We start from the raw sequence: 19,626 nt of genomic DNA on the forward strand, positions 1-19,626 counted from the left end.
TCATTTTCACTTGGAAATACAAATAATAGGGGGGGAAATCCACCATCTCGCATTTGCCAACATTATGCGTGGTGATGCAAATAATAAGGGGAAATTCTGGGGCATTTTTGACTGCCTTCCCCGGCTGAAATTAAATTCCTCCTTTTTTAGCGCTATCGGCGCACACCTCCGATTAGCACGGTTGGCTACGTACGATGCGAAAGAAGTTCAACATGCGTACGTTGCAGTGAGAAATCGTATTCCCACAAATGCACAGCACACCATTCACACAATATAATACAGTCCGGTCTCCTAAAACGCGGTAGTTTTGCTGTGTAAAAATCGCGTTACGATAAGTAATATATGATATAGGGTAAAGCACAGTCTGCGATGCGTATGCAGGCTGAACAAAGACTGAGGCGTGTGGGTAGCATCGAGGAGCATCCAGCCTTTGTGTGCGACGACACCGAGACAGCCGTACAACCGCTTATTCCTACTCGCGCGACGTAGTTCTGTTCACTCAATATTCATCGCGTTATGTCCAACTATCGTTATGAAAACACATGGTAGGAGAACTGACTGAGACCAAAGATGGCTAACTCACAGGGACCCGTTGTCTCTCGCGTCCCACCACAAGAGGCAAGGGAGGGTTGCTCGGTGTGTTTTTTATTAAGTCGGGTTGTAACGTGCGGTGTTCGGCGCGATGTCCGACGTTTCGGTCCACGTGACGAGAGTTTCCTCAGGAGCCACTCTCTCGCCACAAGGCCGAACAACAACACATTGGAGAGCCGTGTGGCACAACGGGAATAGAACTTGCACGGCAGTAGGAGTTGCACCTCGGGTGTTGTGCCGACAGCAACCGTTAGCGATGGAATGTTTTTAAAAATGTTGAGAATTTCTGTCGCATTCTCGACCCACACTGAAGTGGGGTTTATTCTTCGGTGGCTGTAGCACTGCCGTGAAATACTTGTGTGGGTGTGTTTGACCGGGGCTGCACAAGTGTTTGTGTATCTGTGGAGCGTGCGCGTGCGTGTGGGTGTGTACGTGCACTCACGGCCAACACCGGTGACGATTACCTGAACCGGTCCTGGGCCTCCCCTACTTCGACTCGGCCTCAAATGAGTACCTGGTGCAGTGTGTGAACATCGCCACTGGGGAAGACGACGGCGGCCGGGCGTGTTGCTGGCCACCCACCCCCTCGTGTGCTATGCCGCCCTTAATAGGTGCTCCATAACAGCACTTGCCCCAACAGCATGTTAAGGCTATATGGGGGGGGATCCTTGTCTTTGTCCTTTGTACATTTGTTTGTGCGTGCGCTTGTGAAACTCATTCTTCCAACATACAGGATGGCAATACTTTTTGTTTTGCATTGTGGAAAGGTGATGACCAGGTGGAGTGTTCGACGCTGAAATCTCACAATGGGGTTTTGTCCACACTCGGAGTTGTAAGTTGTTCAATGGTTGCGATTTTGGTTTGCAGGAACCTACAACCGTGCTCACAATGCGCTGTGCAGTCAATGTTTCATTCCACGTCTGTGGCCAGGTGGCTTCTAAAAAATAACTATACAGCTCGGTGGGCCTTACCTGGTAAAATGAAAATAGTTAGTTTCATTATGTCAATCATACGCATGATTGACATCTCCCCCCCCCCCTTTTTACGATCGTGGAATGGTGGGGGAGGTGGGGAGGCGGGGAAGCTCATGGTCAGTTTAGATGTCACGCCACGCTGATACTCGCCGTGGCTGGATAATATTGGTCGTGAAAGCCTCCGTGTTAAACTGGCTAACCGCAATGGGGAGGATCCTTTTCCACAAATCTGGCTGTTGCCTGATGAGGCTGGTTGTAATTACCGGCGAAACGTTGTACTCGAATTGTAAATGTTGTGGGTTCACTCTCCAACACACCGGGTGCGCTGAACTAGTAACGAATTGTCACTTTTTGTTCACGTGCCAAACCTTACTAATTGGCTGTGTCGGGTGGTGGCGAAGTTTAACGACACGTTTATTTTTACGTGATCTAACCCGAAACAAAAACGTCTATTATGGAGAACCTGACCTCGTATTTCTGCTCAGCAACTTCATGGAAGTTGCAGCCAAATAAACCCCCCAGGAGTTGCGCGACGAGGAGGGGGAAGGCCTTCGTCCTGTAGTGGACTGACAAAAAGGGTCCGTGCATGTTCACCGTGAACATTGCCTGCAGGGAGGGTTGGGAATGTTCGGCGCGATTGAGTAGGACACCATCGTGTGAAGGGAAGTTGCCCAATGGGTAAGACTGATGGCAGGAGTAGCAGGCAAAGGAGAGAATACGATGCAGTGGATGGAGAAGTGGGCCATACCTGGTGAAATAAAAAATAGTTTAGTTTAGTGAGATGGATCGTTGCTTCGCAGAACCATGTTGGATGTAGTCGACGTCGAGGCCTTCATCCAGCAGTGGATAGACCGTGGCTTCTTGATGTTTTCCGATAACGCTGCTAAGCTGCCTTGGAGCAGAGATAATCGGCATGAGGCACTACCACTGAAGTACAAGCTACAACTATCTCTCATAATCCTGTATTATTGTACCCGATGCTACAGGTAATTGAACTGAACCTACATCTGGAGCAAAAGACTGGTTTTAAATATTGAGGGCCGCATCGCGACCCTCACCAGGACACGCGGATTGAGAAACGAACTAACGGAATAAATATTGTGATGGCGGCTTGTACGGTTAAAAACTATTACCGAAAGCTGTGATCTCCCATGGGGCTCCAGGACGCACCTCTACCGTTGTCCAGCAGTCACTCGGCAACGGTTTCCTTTACACAGAGCCACACGGGTCTACACGGGTGTCAACACAGGCAGCAGGCAGCACAAGGGATGGGGGTCAGAGGGTCACACAAACACTCCGCCACATACACAAACGTACAAAGACAAAGATCCCCCGTATAGCCTTAAACAGGCGTGCCAGTTTCCCTTCGCCACTGCATCTCCCTCTGTGCATCTCCCTCTGTGCATCTCCCCCTGTGCATCTCTCTCTGTGCATCTCTCTCTCTGTGCATCTCCCTCTGTGCATCTCCCTCTGTGCATCTCCCTCTGTGCATCTCCCTCTGTGCATCTCTCTCTGTGCATCTCCCTCTGTGCATCTCTCTCTGTGCATCTCCCTCTGTGCATCTCCCTCTGTGCATCTCTCTCTGTGCATCTCTCTCTGTGCATCTCTCTCTGTGCATCTCTCTGTGCATCTCTCTGTGCATCTCCCTCTGTGCATCTCCCCCTGTGCATCTCCCTCTGTGCATCTCTCTGTGCATCTCTCTCTGTGCATCTCCCAATGTGCATCTCTCTTTCTCTGTTCATCTCTCTCTGTGCATCTCCCTCTGTGCATCTCCCTCTGTGCATCTCTCTTTCTCTGTGCATCTCTCTCTGTGCATCTCCCTCTGTGCATCTCTCTTTCTCTGTGCATCTCTCTCTGTGCATCTCCCTCTGTGCATCTCTCTCTGTACATCTCTCTCTGTGCATCTCTCTCTGTGCATCTCCCTCTGTGCATCTCCCTCTGTGCATCTCCCTCTGTGCATCTCTCTCTGTGCATCTCCCTCTGTGCATCTCTCTCTGTGCATCTCCCTCTGTGCATCTCTCTTTCTCTGTGCATCTCCCTCTGTTCATCTCCCTCTGTGCATCTCCCTCTGTTCATCTCCCTCTGTGCATCTCCCTCTGTGTATCTCCGTCTCACCACTTCTTCCAAGCTTGCCGCAGGCGCAGAGAGACGTCGCGTGCTTGAAGCGATTCGAGCAAGCGCCGTTGCTCTGTGTTGCAAGACACGCGGAAGACACGCGGCATATTTGCTAAGCAATGCTGGGAAAAAAATAGCCGGAGAAAATGCCTCTCCCTTATAAGCCTACGCTGGAATGTCTGCTGCACGGGTTGGAAGCGGGGGGGGGCGTCTTTATTTTGCAAAATAGAGCATATTTAAACCGATTTAAAATCGGTTCCTGCAAACGGTTAATCGAAACCAATTGTGAACCGATTGAACCATAGCCGATTGAACCATAACGGTTATCTGTGGGTCTTTCGGTAAAGTCATGTAGATAGTTTCAAATTAATGAAAATAAAATAAATAAAAACTAACGACGTTTCGATCACAACACAAAATGCGATCATCATCATCATCGTCATCGGGAGGAAAAAAAGAGGGGGAAAGCTTCTGAGGCAGGACTGGTTTAAAGGTTTAAAATTTGGTGTTAATATTAACATGGCCACCTCCGCACCCTTCTCGTTGAGGCCGCTCTCCGATCTTATGACCTTGCGGGCTGCACCCATTCCTGCAGTCACGAAAGCTTTAAGTCAAGATCGAACCGCGACCGGTTCATTCGCTTTTCTGTGCACCTGGACCACACCTCAAAAACCAATCGATTTGGTTCCCCTGCTCACGGTTGACGTCTCTCCCCCTTGTCGCGACGTCGTTTCGCAGCAAGCACGTGGTCACTTGTATTGATGACGTCCCACCCCGACCTGCGTCGCCTCCAACCCACGCTCGCGACGCTGGCAGCTTTGCCCATCGTCCTCTCTCAGACCCGTCGCCTCCTCGGCCTTTGCCGCCTCCACCACCACCTATTCCTCCTGCCCTGTTAGCTACCTTCGATTTACGTCGTTTTAGATATTCGCCATCGCACCTCTTACTGCATACCCGTCAAACCCGTTGCCTACCTTATCACGGACCAATTCAGACCTCATTGGTCACCCCGTGCCCTTATAAATCTCAACGTTCATCCTACAAAGTACAATCGCAAGGGAGATGCACAACACAAATAGACGAACTATTATTGTTTTTGGCCGTATTGAAACGGCCGCGCACGCCGTTATGGACATGAAAACTCAATTTCCCTGTACAGGAATGCGGGGTAACACCGTGGTGGGTTGACGGGTATGGAGCCTGTACTACCTATGAGCAGGTTTACATGAATGGGATTGGTGGTTTTCATTGAAAATGTAAAAAAAACTCACGAGGGCAAACGAAGTCGAGAGGGATGCACCTTTTCCAAAATAATTCCTCGAATAGCTTTCTGGAATCTTCTCGCTGAAATTAGATTTCGATTTTGTTTATCGCAGCAGGGAAGGGCCCAATAAACTGCTAAGGCGCTCTATACCGTGGGCGTCCTGCGATGGTTCAGAATGTTCTAGAGTACCGATCTTGGTTGCGATCACATTTACGTAGCTCGTGATGCAAACGGCGAGTGCGGACGCGTGCTTCGAATGTCACAGGAAAAGGAAATCGGACGAAAACGACAACAAAAAAACCCAAATAAAGCACGCCTCCATTGTTTTCCGAACAAAAAAATCAAGGAATGAGAAAAAAATGACACAAACGCAGTCGGTAACCAGGAGCCCTGCGCACGATCCGCACAGACGCACGGTTCGTGCTGCCCTTACGAGTATTTATCACAGCCACATCTATGAAGCAACTTGAGTTTGAAACGCTGATACTCTCACATCCGCCAGTCTTCTGCGAGTAGTATTTCTCTTGCTGTTGAACTGCTTGAGCACGTTTCGAATGCTCATTGTGTATGCACGTTGAACGGTAAGCGCAGCGCTCGGCGAGCTGCGCTACGAACCCGACGACCCGAGTTCGCTCCCCGCTCGCGGCCAACACAAGCGGCGATTGTCTGAACTGGTCTCAGGCCTCCTCTAGGTCCACTCGGCCTCAAACGGGTGCCCAGCGCGGTGTGTAAACATCGCCGCGAGAGAGACCAAGGCGGCCGGGCGTGGTGCTGGCCACACGACCACCCTGTCGTGTGCCACCGTGCCGGCCTTCATAGGTGCTCCGCTAGCAGCACTTTCCCCGGTTTGTTAAGGCGACACAGGGGGCAGTGAGGGGCGTCTACGTATGTTGAACTTCTTTCGTAACCAACCAGAGTGGGGGGCGAAGGACAACAAAGGAAAGAGAAGCGGCGGTTCGTTGTGATTGCTTTCCGCGTTTACGAGTCAGGAAAGCAATGGGCCCCCCCCCCCCTCTGCGTGATGGGGTATTTAAGCCGTGCTGTGCCGTTAAAACGACAGAGTTCTCTTCATGTTTCGACTTGGACGGCCACACACGGTAAGTAAAGTTTTATTTTTTTATATATATAAAGGGATATTACACAAGTTATGCTTGGACACCCACGAATGAACTGTCATAGAGGAAATGCATTTTGTTTGACACCGTTGCCAGCACCGTCAGAGTAAATCTCACAAATGTAATGTTTAGTTTGCAATCGTGAATGGAAAATGTTTGAGGGGAGCTTCTTAAGCAACCACTGAACTGGCCATGGCAGTTTCTCCAACTGAAATGCATCATTGTCTATCCTGGCGATTAAAAAAACACATTTAATCGTGGCTATTTTGCCTTTTTTATAAACCAAATGGCTTGTGGTCCATATTTTTTTATTTGTTGGTTGTTAATACTGCATGCATTTTTATTTGATGTAGATTTCCCTTAGGTGTTAAGTGCGCTGTATGAATAAAGATCGAGTGAAATGCCATTCCATGTGACGCTTTTGGGGAGCTCTGCATCCAGCAGTGGGTTGATCATGATGGCGAATGATGACAATTTATTGTCACACTGTAGGAATGCAATTTGACTCTAAGTTCTTCTTTGGTTCTTTCGGTAAGGTCACAGAGATTGAAGCTCTGTCGTCCCGACAGGTCTGTACCTTTCACCTGAAGACGGCTGCTTGCGTTGTGGCCGAAACGTCGTGAGAATTTTATTGTGTTATTTTATTATTTTATTCTCATTCTACGTGACCTTACCGAAAGAACCAAAGAAGATGAATCCTTGCAGTCACGAAAGCTTTAAATCGAAAAATCTTTGTAAGTTGTACGTCATGTTCACTCTTCCTACTTCACAATACCGTATGCGTCCATTTCTACCGGGTGCCTGTTCTTCATCATCAACTCAACACGTTCAAGTTGGCTTCTTTTCTCTCTGCGTTAAGTCGACAGTATCCTGTCTGACAAAGTGTCTTTTAAATAGCGACGTAAGTAACAATCGTTGCATTCGGTTGTTGTGCCGATCTTACGGGACGAAGGCTATCATGAAGGTGCCATGTGTATGATTTTTAAGCTTTACAGAACGTTTCTGGCTTGAGTCTCCTGCTCAACTGGCCAAACAGTGATGAGCCGCAGACTGTGAACTTCTTTCTTACCGTACGTAGCCAATCGTGCTCATTGGAGGTGTAGGGGAGGGACAACAAACTAAACACATTTTTAATGCACTTAATTCTACAACATCAATCAGAAGTTAGGCATGCAGTTAAACTCTCTCCACGGCAATTTTAAACTACTCCATATCTTATTTTACCATTTGAGGCCCAGTGAGCTCGATGTAGCTCTTTTTCAGAAGTGACCTGGCCACAAATGATAGATCAACGAAAGTGGCTTATGTGGAAATTTCTAGCAATCAAATACATGTTCTTAAATGTGGAGGGGGAAAAAAAAACCAGAGGACTCGGAGAAAAATCCACGCGACTACATGAAGAACATGCAAACTCCAAATATACAGCTTGGCGGTGGGGTCAGGATAAAACTCACGACCTCTTGTATACCAGGCGAGGTAGTTAACATCGCGGTGCCCTAATTCACAGAGACCTTATCGGAAGATATTTTCCCAAGTCTGTAAATACAAAATGATGAAACTGCTGCTGCTGATGACGATGACTAATTGTAAGTGATTTGCACTTGTTGCTGTCGTTGTTGTTTTAGGAGTTCTCCGGGATGAGTGGAAGCATCCTGGAGTCCAACGACATGGCTGTGAGGAAGCTGAGGGCTCACTTCGAGGCGATGAACAGCGTCGAGACTAATTTCCCGGGGAGAAATGAACAACAGCAGCAGCAACAACAACAACAACCGGTGCCCAGCCCCGCTCGGAGGAAACCGAGCATCAAACCCAAGCCCCATATGAGTCAAATCCGCAGGAATAGTAAGACCCGATTCTCTTCCTCTTCTTAATTTTCCTCCTCACTCATTGATGCTTTCCTCAATATACATTAGAAACAAAAATGATGATAACAAGGAATTGGTCGAATATCTTAATGGGGGATTCCACCTAAAATAAATAAATAATATACACTCAATTATACTTTTTTGGGACAAATAAATTATTTCCATTTTTGTAAGATGGAATTTCCATAACATCTCATTGCAGATCCCTCGTGCACTTGTCTTCAGACTCAGCCGGATTTCTTTCCTTAAAAAGTAATGGCTTATTATGAACAAATCGATGTTCGTGTGTGTGTGGTGTGCCTTTGATACGGACCATTTAAAACTCAGGACAAGGCCAGATCCGGCGCAAGTCTCAGATCAACCCGCCGGAACCGGAGCAGAGCACGCGGACAGAGCCCGCCGCGGAAGACGTGGCGGACGCCCCCGTCGACTCGCCGCGAGCTCGCCAGCACCTCCACGCCGATCTCCACCCTCGGGCGCTTTCCCCGCCGCCGACGCCGCCGACGCCGCCGACGCCGCCAGCCGGCGGGAGGGACGGAGTCCCGTCCAACGGCAACGCGGCCCAGGGTCGTGACCTCGAGACGGTGGGACGGGGGCAGACGTGCGAGGATGCCGACGGAGGGGAGAGCGACGACTACGAGGACGTTCGAACCGCCACGCCCGACGGTGACCGCGACAGCGGCGAGGGTGCGTTCCGTCACATCTGGGACAGTCTGTCAATCAAGTCGGTTGGATAGGTGGAGCCGCGTCGATCGGTTGCTTGAACGCGATGAATGAACTGAAAATTGCGACCTTACTAATTGGATGTGTCGGACGGTGGCGGGTTTAATTTATATTTCCACGCCGCAGCTCCGAGTGTGTGTAGCTAGCCCCGCAGCTGTGCGTGTGTGTAGCTTGTGCCGCAGCTGTGAGTGTGTGTAGCTAGTGCCACAGCTGTGTGTGTAGCTTGTGCCACAGCTGTGTATGTGTGTAGCTTGTGTCACAGCTGTGAGTGTAGCTTGTGTCACAGCTGTGTGTGTAGCTTGTGTCACAGCTGTGTGTGTAGCTTGTGTCACAGCTGTGTGTGTAGCTTGTGTCACAGCTGTGTGTGTAGCTTGTGTCACAGCTGTGAGTGTGTGTAGCTTGTGTCACAGCTGTGAGTGTGTGTAGATAGTGTCACAGCTGTGTGTGTGTGTAGCTTGTGTCACAGCTGTGTGTGTGTAGCTTGTGTCACAGCTGTGTGTGTGTGTAGCTTGTGCCACAGCTGTGTGTGTGTAGATTGTGTCACAGCTGTGTGTGTAGCTTGTGTCACAGCTGTATGTGTAGCTTGTGTCACAGCTGTGTGTGTAGCTTGTGCCGCAGCTGTGAGTGTGTGTAGCTTGTGCCACAGCTGTGAGTGTGTGTAGCTTGTGTCACAGCTGTGAGCGTGTGTAGCTTGTGTCACAGCTGTGAGTGTGTGTAGCTTGTGTCACAGCTGTGTGTGTAGCTTGTGTCACAGCTGTGTGTGTGTGTGTGTAGCTTGTGTCACAGCTGTGTGTGTGTGTAGCTTGTGTCACAGCTGTGAGTGTGTGTAGCTTGTGCCACAGCTGTGAGTGTGTGTAGCTTGTGTCACAGCTGTGTGTGTAGCTTGTGTCGCAGCTGTGTGTGTGTGTAGCTTGTGCCGCAGCTGTGTGTGTGTGTAGCTTGTGTCGCAGCTGTGTGTGTAGCTTGTGCCACACCTGTGAGTGTGTGTACCTTGTGTCACAGCTGTGAGTGTGTGTAGCTTGTGTCACAGCTGTGTGTGTAGCTTGTGTCGCAGCTGTGTGTGTGTGTTGCTTGTGTCACAGCTGTGACTGTGTGTAGCTTGTGTCACAGCTGTGTGTGTAGCTTGTGTCACAGCTGTGTGTGTAGCTTGTGCCACAGCTGTGACTGTGTGTAGCTTGTGCCACAGCTGTGTGTGTGTGTGTAGCTTGTGTCACAGCTGTGTGTGTAGCTTGTGTCACAGCTGTGTGTGTAGCTTGTGTCACAGCTGTGTGTGTGTAGCTTGTGTCACAGCTGTGAGTGTGTGTAGCTTGTGTCACAGCTGTGAGTGTGTGTGGCTTGTGTCACAGCTGTGAGTGTAGCTTGTGTCACAGCTGTGAGTGTGTGTAGCTTGTGTCACAGCTGTGTGTGTAGCTTGTGTCACAGCTGTGTGTGTAGCTTGTGTCACAGCTGTGATTGTGTGTAGCTTGTGTCACAGCTGTGTGTGTAGCTTGTGTCACAGCTGTGTGTGTAGCTTGTGTCACAGCTGTGTGTGTAGCTTGTGTCACAGCTGTGTGTGTAGCTTGTGTCACAGCTGTGTGTGTAGCTTGTGTCACAGCTGTGTGTGTAGCTTGTGCCACAGCTGTGTGTGTGTAGCTTGTGTCACAGCTGTGAGTGTAGCTTGTGCCACAGCTGTGTGTGTGTGTGTAGCTTGTGTCACAGCTGTGAGTGTGTGTAGCTTGTGTCACAGCTGTGTGTGTGTGTGTGTAGCTTGTGTCACAGCTATGAGTGTAGCTTGTGCCACAGCTGTGTGTGTGTGTAGCTTGTGTCACAGCTGTGAGTGTGTGTAGCTTGTGTCACAGCTGTGTGTGTAGCTTGTGTCACAGCTGTGTGTGTAGCTTGTGTCAGAGCTGTGAGTGTGTGTATCTTGTGCCACAGCTGTGTGTGTAGCTTCTGTCAGAGCTGTGAGTGTGTGTAGCTTGTGTCACAGCTGTGAGTGTAGCTTGTGTCACAGCTGTGAGTGTAGCTTGTGTCACAGCTGTGAGTGTAGCTTGTGTCACAGCTGTGAGTGTGTGTGTAGCTTGTGTCACAGCTGTGAGTGTAGCTTGTGTCACAGCTGTGAGTGTGTGTAGCTTGTGTCACAGCTGTGAGTGTGTGTAGCTTGTGTCACAGCTGTGAGTGTGTGTTGCTTGTGTCACAGCTGTGAGTGTGTGTGTAGCTTGTGTCACAGCTGTGTGTGTGTGTAGCTAGCCCCGCAGCTGTGTGTATGTGGATAGTGCCGCAGCTCTGTGCATTTGTATTTCCCTACAGAGCTTGAGCTTGCCAGTGACTTCAGCGAGGATGATCAGCACAACCCACCAGAGCTTCCTACGCAGGAGGTTCCTAGAATGCTTGTCCGTTGCCCTGCGTTGCCACCCAAAAAAGGTGGGTTGTCTGGCCTACTGACCAATAATCACTACCACCGCACAAAACATCGTGACCCTGAGCATAGGGCAGCCGTGTGCAGTCTTCCTACATAATCTCCGCGCTCTGTGCTATTGAACGGTGTACGGTCTGTTCCGTAGTCTTAAGCTAGTTGCGGAAATTACACATTTCTATGGCACCTGGGCCGCTCCATCCTGTGAGGCCCTGTGCAGTTGCAGTGCCTGCACACTACCGTAGTCACCCCACAAAGCAAAGCGGTTCTTGTTTCATCCCCTTTGTCGGGATGGTGGTCTCAGTGGAACATTGGTTTTAGAGAGGGTACTTGCCAAATTCAGCATCACCTGTCTGGATATATGCATGTACCCATCTTCTGATGGCATGTAGCGTGTTCTGTTCGTAGCCTCGTCTCTAGCGGCATACTCGATCGTGAATACGTTTCTTTGTTAACTTATGGAGGGATTGTATATTTATACGTGTTTATCACGAGACCTAAAGTCATGTAGAACTTTAAGCTCGAACCTGGAGTGAAACCTGTCGGCCTTCAAGAATGTCTTTGTAAAATGTATTGTCTTGAGTGGTGAATATTTGGCAGCTGAACAAAACCGTGGCTTGCAATGTCCCGTGAAGATTTACAGCAGCTACCGTGACAAGAGGACTGTCCTGGGAAAACCAGGACACATGGCAACCATAGTTGGTGTATGCAAATGTGCATGTGATGCTGTGTGTGTGTGTAGCGGTTGTGTGTGTAGAGCGGTAGTGGGAGCGATAGTGTAGCGGTTAGCGCGCTGCACTATGAACCCGGCGACTCTGGTTCGATTCCCGCTCACGGCCAACACCACCAGTGACGATTATCTGAACCGGTCTTGGGCCTCCCTTAGGTCGACTCAGCCTCAAATTAGTACCTGGTGCAGTGTGTAAACGTCGCCACTGGGGAGACAAAGGCGGTCGGGCGTGGTGCTGGCCACCCACCCCCTCTTGTACCGTTCCGGCCTTCATAGGTGCTCGCTAACAGCACTTGCCCCTACAGTCTGCTAAGGCTATATGGGGGATCTTTGACTTTTGTGTGTGTGGAGCGGTAGTGTAGCAGTTAGCGCGCTGTGCTACGAACCAGGCGACCCGATTTCGATTCCCGCTCACGGCCATCACCAGTGATGATTATCTGAACCATTCCTGGGCCTCTCCTAAGTAGACTGCCTCAAATGAGTACCTGGTGCGGTGTGTAAACATGGGGAGACAAAGGCGGTCGGGCGTGGTGCTGGCCACTCACACCCTCCTGTGTACTATGCTGGCCTTCATAGGTGCTCGCTAACAGCACTTACCCCAACGGTCTGTCAAGGATGTATAGGGAGATATTTGTTTTTATACCATCCCAAGGTAGCCTTGTTATCGCTGGGCCTGCTGTAATGTCGTAAAAAACACGTTTTATTGACCCTTGCCAATATTTATTTACGCTTAATGCGCTAGCAGGATGTGTTTCTTTTTGACAGCCAATGTTACCGTGAGTCAAGTCAAGTCTGCCACACTCTTCCCTGTGTCCTGACGTCAGCAGGAGCAAAGCTGCCCGTGCCTATTTCTCCCAAGAGAGGCGGCGAGCCCTCGTTAAAGTTCCCACCAGGCGACGCGAGGAGGCTTTCCCTGCCAGGCCTTCAATTCCCACAGGAAATGAGCCAATCTGGTGGGCCCCTCGCATCGTCCAACACATTCGGTGTCAACGCTTGCATCCGAGTTCTTAAATTGTTTAATTTTTCATCCATTTGTGCATTGCAGCGTTGCGGAATGCAATTGCGTGAATGACGCTAGATAAAATGAAATTATTATTCGCCTTTTGCACAAATGTGCACGTGCAATTTGTGGAACGGGAAACGTTTAGACGACACGCCTGTGTTTTTGTAGGCTGTAAGTACGTTCAGCCTCCTACCAGCTAACTGTAAGGCGGACTTTTGCCGGACTGGGTGTGTAAGAGAACTAAAAAATATGCGAGATTCAGCGGTGAACAGGACAACAGACGTCTTGGAACGGGAAATGGTGAATGTCCCAGGAAGACATTTGGATTCGCAGGACTGCTGCGTCAAAAAGAGGGATGATCTATTGAAACTATTTTTTGTTATTTCACCACGACCACTCCCCACATTTTTAACATTCGCACGAGCTGCGAGACGCCAAGACACTATCCTGTTAATGGGAAATGTTTGCATTTGGCCACACCATAAAGCCAAGCACCCACAATGAAATACCAATGCCCTCGTAGCCTTACCCATAGCACGTGTACACTAAAGCCTCTGCAAGCCACTCTGGGCATCTCAACGAGACTGTGTGTGGTGGGACCAAACTTAGTATTTATTTCAACTTTTTATTTTACCAGGCAGGGCCCACTGAGCTATACAGCTCTTTTTCAGAAGCGACCTGGCTATCATAAATGATAGCTCAACGAAGTGGCTTATCACGTGGAAATTCATAGCATCCAAATACTCGAAATGCGTGACGTTTATAAATGTGGAGAGAATAAACAGAGGACCCGGAGAAAAATCAACGCGACCAAGGGGAGAACACTCAGTCTCCAAATATACAGCAGGCATCAGGGTCGGGATCGAACCCACGACCCCCTGTATATCAGGCGAGGTAGTTAACATCTCGTCACCGTGGCGAGATATTACTGGGGAGGCCAGGTGTCAGATTGGCAACTCTATTTTTAGAATGTTTGATTTTGAAATCCAATGTTATCGAGTCTTCTTCTTTGTTTTTTTTCGGTAAAGTCGCGTAGAAATAATAAAATAACATAATAGTGTACGACGTTTCGATTGCCACACAAGCAATCATCATCAGGTACAGAAGAGCTCCATACCTCCCCGAAGAGGTGGTTGAAACTTGAATTTGGAGCTTTCGTGACTGCAGGAATTATTCTTTGTTTTTTTTTTCTTCGGGGAGGTATGAGCTCTTCTGTACCTGATGATGATTGCTTGTGTTGCAATCGAAGCGTCGTACACTATGATGTTATTTTATTATTCCTACGTGACTTTACCGGAAAAAAAAACCAAAGAATAATTCCTGCAGTCACGAAAGCTCAATTCATGTCATCGAGTCTGTCGCGCACTCTGCTGTGTCCACACGTCGGCAGGAACCAATCCACCCGTGCCCACGCCTGCCAAGAGCAAGGAGCCCTCCTTACAGATCCCACCGAGTGACGGCAGGAGACTTTCCCTACCGGGCCTTCAGGATTCGGATAGAAAAAGCCAGTCTGGTAGGCCCTCGCGTCATTCGAACGGCTCGCGGTCAATGGCGGAGCGATCGGGTGTGCAGGATCTGCAACTGCAAGGGCCCCACAGGGCGGAGCGGCCCCAGGTGCCAGGCTACAAAGAGGAGGGTGAATAAATTGTGATGGTGGGGGGGGAGGGCCCAATTAATTGTCTGTTACCAGGCCCATTCCAACTGTGCTAAGCATTGCGAACACTCCGTTAACTTTGAGAACTTTTAATTGTTTGCTTTTCCTTATTATTTCGTGCCAGTCGTGTTGAATCAAAATGCACAAGGATTTGTCCCTATGACCGATAAGGCATAGGGAGGTATTCATCCAGCGGAGGTATGACAAAAAGGTTTTAGGGTGTTCATTTATGTGTTTACTAATTGGGTGTTTTGTATATCTTTTGACATATCCGTTGCCCTGTCGTTTTGTAGAGTGGTATTACGACATCATGCCCAGCGACTCGACTGAGATATGGACAGATGAAGCTTCACATTTTCAGGTGTCCTCCACTCTCGAGTGCCCTGCCCTGCCACAGAAGCAATACAAACCAGGTATGTCTGTATTGGAATGAGCCATCACGTTAATTTTTAATCGCTATTTTATTTTAACATATCCATCTTTCCACGTAAAAAAAAAAAAACCCTAATTATTATTTTTTACACATCCCATTGGTCACACAGCCTTAATAAGGAGCAGGCAGATTGTCTGCTTATTCATATTGTTACTTAGTCAGCACAACCCCCCAGTGATATGTTTCATCTTAAGTTCAGCTTAGGTACACCTAATTAGCATTTCTTAACTTCTGTCCTCACGAAAACCCCAAACGTCACTCTTACCTGACGGGTGAAACGTGTTAAATTGCATAATCCTGATTGTGACTGTGTTAAGAATCGTTCTGATAGGATGTTTTAAATAAAAATAAAAATGTAACACCGAGGATAATGATCATAATATTTGAAATGACTGCTCACTTTGCTACGGGTTGGACATCCATTCAAGGCAATTTTTCTTCTTCTCATTTCCAGGCTCACCAAGGAGATCCAGGTAAAGGAAACTTCAGACCATGTAACAGGTGTATTGGCCTTGCATATTCACGTAATTCGCTGTGCTCCGTGACACTTTAAAGTTGCGCTGTGGTCTCTAATAAATCATCCATCCACCTCTCTCCAGGAGCCCAACTCCAACGAGAGGAAAGAAGAATTATCTTCAAACAGGTTCGTTTGAGAGCTGTTGCTCCTAAACCGTATGGAATGTCATCATTACTTTTAACAAATAACCATAATGAATTAGAGCTGTTGGTCAAGTCGCTGCTTAATGAATGCCTCCCCACTCTTGTCTCACTCGTGGCGGGGGGGGGGGGCGGGGGGTGGTCGACTGACCATACTTCACCAAATCGGTAAGTGCGGGTTTGGTGGCGGAATGGGGTTGGCCCAGGAACGATGAGATCACTCGTCAACCGATGTTAGCACTGGCCGGGAATCCATCTAAGGTTGCTGGGTTCATGGCACAGTGCAACTTTTGATTGTGTCCATTGGGCCCTCTATTTTCTCTTCTTTGCCACTCTTCTAAATAGTTTAAATAATGTCTCCTATTGCTATGCCTCGCATGGACTCTCGTGCCACAATCCACGCCAACAAATGTAAGTTAATTCTTGATTTGAAGCTTTCGTGACTTTACCGAAAGATCCAAAGAGTGTGTAAGTTATATTTTGATTTAAAGCTTTCGTGACTGCAGGGATTCATATTCTCGGTTCTTTCGGTAAAGTCACCACGTAGAAGGGAAACAAAAAAAATACAAATATAAAACAATAAAATTCTCACGACGTTTCGACTGCAACACAAGCAATCATCATCAGGTGTGAAAACCACAGTATGCAAGTTATTTGTTTACATCGTACGGAAGCTTTAAAATATTTCAGATATTTGTTCTCCTTCTTGTACCAGGTTAATTTGTACGGTTTGGTGACAAACGTAAACTTTTGTCAACTTGGATTTCCAGTATTTTGCGAATGTTTAGTTATATCTTAAAGAAAACAAGTAAAAATGTAACTTGTAACCATTTACCCTAAGCTGGGCATTCCGGCGTCTCTGATAGCTTCATTAATGACAGTTACAACTCTCATTTGACTTTCAGCGTCACTGGAGTGCTCTTCAAAGGCTGTGACATCTCTGTGGGCATTAGATGAGTGCTCCACGTTACAAACCCCTGTTATCTTTACAAACACAGCTTCCTGGATGCCAAATACAGCTGTCACGCCTAACAAAAAAACCCCCCACTAAACATCGACTGTATTTGATGGTCGTTTACGGCCAACAAATGCCTCCTTTTTTACTTGTGGATTATTGCTTAAGGACCCTGTACTCGTCCTCTGCAATACCGATGTTTATGTTTTTCTTTTGTTTGCCGCTGTGCTCACGTACCACGGATCTCCCTTGTAAATTGCCCTTGTAAAATAATCTTGGTGACTGGATAAACGAGACCCGCCGTCCCTGTAACATATCAACAAACTTAATCTGTTTATGGTTGTAGATTCAGCCTGGATGTGCCTTAACGTTAATCAGTCTTGGAGGGTTTTTTTCCTCTATGGTCAAATTCTTTATTTTTAAACTTCACACTTAGCTTCATTACAGAGCAAAGGTTATATTCTTAGTTTTTTCAATAAAGTCACGTTGAAGGGAAACAACAAAATAATAAAATATATATAAATATATTGTTATATATATTTTATTATTTTGTTGTTTCCCTTCAACGTGACTTTACCGAAAAAACTAAGAATATGAATTACTGCAGTCACGAAAGCTTTAAATCAAAAGAGCAAAGGTTGTTCGGTGGTATTTCAGTAGAAAACGAGTGATTTGTGAAGCTGTGGTTTGTAAGCGCAGATTGCTAAAAAAAAAAATCTATGCATTTGTCAATGAAAATTCCCGAAAAGGGAAAGCTATATATAATAGGCTCTTTCCCGAGAAATGGTCTCTGTTTATAACAGAGAGAGAGAGTGAGTGCATGATAGATGTAGAGATGTCTTTTCCCAATTTTGTTAGAGAGTAGTGATGTTGGCCCCACGTCATGAGATGTCCAAAATGCTGAACTATCGAGCGTTGTGTTGCTGCTGCTGGGTGATCCTCCAAGCCACAGGGCCAGGTTTCACGGCCGTGCGGTGCGCGGTCAATGGCTTGCAGACCACACGAGCGTAATAATAACTCTTGTTTTGTTCGTGGTAACACGCGTCCCGCAGCGAGAAGATGTCTGGGTTCGACTGCTGACCCGGGCGCCTTTCTGTGCGGAAGTTTTTATGTTCTCCCCCCTGTTGTCCAAAGGGGTTCCTCTGGGTTAATCCAGTGTTTTCACATAGCTAAACAAAAACATAGATTCTAACTGGAATTGGCCAAACATCCAAATGGCAACAAAAATTCCCCGCAAAATTGTTCAATTGCACTTACACACAGGAACATCGCTCTTGATGATTGCGAAAAAAATTAACAGGGCTCTTCTTGAATTGGTGAGGCCTTCCTGGATACATTGGCAGAGTAGCAGTTGTAAGGAAAGTGATAATAATAATACTAATGAGACTATGGTTGAGTTGGTGGAGATTACCAAGCCAAGTCAACTAAGATCTGCAGACTCCGCCCTTTATGCATACCTCGATTCCAGCTGCGTTCCTGGGGTGAGCGGGTGTTTGCTGTGTCTGCGCTAAGGTTGTGGAATTCACCAACATGGGAAATTCGTTTCTCCGACAATGTGGATACTTTTAAGTCTCTCTCGCCTTTAAAACCACGTTAATTCTAGATTTGAAGTTTCCGTGACTGCAAGGATCCATACTCTTTGGTTCTTTCGGTAAAGTCATGTAGATGAAAAATAAAAAAATAATAATGAAGATGATCAAATGAAAATAACTCAATTAAATCACGACGTTTCGGGCGCAACACAAGCGTCCGTCATCAGGTGATTTAATTTGGTTATTAATTAGGTTATTTTCATTTTATGATTTTCATTATTTTTATTTTTCATCTACGTGACTTTACCGAAAGAACCAAAGATTATTAAAACCACGTCTTCTCCGTCTCTCTCGGCCTCTCATTCTTGCAAGACGCCTTGAGACATTTGTGGAAGGCGCCTTACAAAGAAATGTAAATCATTAAATTATTATTATTATTTTTGGAGCAGAAATTTCAGTTTAATTTCGCCCTGCTCTTGGAGCTAGACTTTCTAGCTGTTGGGCAGAGAATGTCCTTGGGCTTATTCTAAGCGACGAATGAGGAATTAAACGTTTGCCTGATGAGTGTTCGCGCGTGTGCGTGCGTAATCTTGCTGGAGCCCGACCATCCAGATGTTGCAGAAGTAATCTGAGTTTATTTTAAGTTCTATAGGAAGTGCACATTTTTTTTTTTTTGGGGGGGGGGGGTGAAGTCATCAGCGGTTACTCAACGGAGAGAGACTGTGTCCTACTATGGAAATGTTAAATTTCAGAATCGGAATCCTTATTTAGACTGGAGGAATCCGATGAGCTATGAAGCTCTTTATCACAGATGTCAGCGTTAGTGAGATGAGTGCTTCTTCAAGTCTTGAATAGGCACGAGGAGTATACTCTGAATGCAGGGAGCGGTTGGCGCAGTGGTTAGCGCACTGTGCTCCGAACCCGACTAATGTAAGTTTGGTTCCGTGGCATGGCTATCCTCAGTGTCGAGTGGTATCTGAACCAGTCCTGGAGCTCCCCGTCTTCACCAACCTACACTCACCAACTCCCATGACCAGTACAGCATGAACAGGCCTTTATACAGCAGTCAATTTACAAATGACCGTGAATTATAATAACGTTTGTAATAATTGGAATCCACTTAATACAAAGGAAACCCATTAAGTTGTATATTGGCAATCTACATTGCCTTATCGTACATATTCTGTATACTGTGTATATTGTATAAGCCTGTAATAGAGCACCAACTAGTTGTTACATGAGAGCAGTGGTGCAGTGGTTAGTACTGTGTGCTAATGACTGCACCACTAATCCCCCAGACATACCATTGGTATGCCATTTTGAACACTGATCATTGGCTCACTTTTTAGTCAACATACAACATGTAATTATCACCTCGGATAGCTTCGCTTGAAACATGTAACAAACCACACCGTCTCTCATTGGTGCGGAGCTGAATTGAGTAGCAACGCTTAATCTATGTCGAAAGTTTGAATACCAGCTGCTCGTGTGCATGAATGTTGAACTTCTTTCGCACCGCACGTAGCTAGCCGTGCTAAATCGGAGGTGCTTTAGAGGCCGTGTGTGAGAACCACTCACGTCCTCGGAGGACACTCGGAGTAGACACGAGCTCGCTCGGTGTTC

The 19,626-nt window shown here is 47.3% G+C and overlaps 1 protein-coding gene across 7 annotated transcripts in view; it reads left to right on the forward strand.

Annotated features, from left to right (window-relative positions):
- Positions 1 to 19,626, forward strand: part of LOC116946980 (rho guanine nucleotide exchange factor 5-like) — a 69,562-nt gene that overhangs the window by 22,669 nt on the left and 27,267 nt on the right. For 5 of the 7 annotated variants that reach the window (XM_032962294.2, XM_032962290.2, XM_032962291.2 and 2 more), the window contains 8 exons: positions 7,685 to 7,901; positions 8,252 to 8,611; positions 10,934 to 11,047; positions 12,594 to 12,722; positions 14,163 to 14,285; positions 14,720 to 14,839; positions 15,314 to 15,332; positions 15,459 to 15,502. In XM_032962294.2, the coding sequence (XP_032818185.2) occupies positions 7,697 to 7,901; positions 8,252 to 8,611; positions 10,934 to 11,047; positions 12,594 to 12,722; positions 14,163 to 14,285; positions 14,720 to 14,839; positions 15,314 to 15,332; positions 15,459 to 15,502 (1,114 nt within the window). In that variant the 5' untranslated portion in view covers positions 7,685 to 7,696. Of the gene's footprint in view, positions 1 to 5,907; positions 6,042 to 7,684; positions 7,902 to 8,251; positions 8,612 to 10,933; positions 11,048 to 12,593; positions 12,723 to 14,162; positions 14,286 to 14,719; positions 14,840 to 15,313; positions 15,333 to 15,458; positions 15,503 to 19,626 lie in introns of those variants that run through there. The other 2 variants (XM_032962288.2, XM_032962289.2) reach the window with 2 other exon arrangements.

This window comes from Petromyzon marinus, chromosome 28, assembly GCF_048934315.1.
Source record: "Petromyzon marinus isolate PM22_M1 ecotype Great Lakes invasive population chromosome 28, UKy_Petmar_22M1.pri1.0, whole genome shotgun sequence".
In the NCBI taxonomy this organism is placed as follows: domain Eukaryota; kingdom Metazoa; phylum Chordata; class Hyperoartia; order Petromyzontiformes; family Petromyzontidae; genus Petromyzon; species Petromyzon marinus.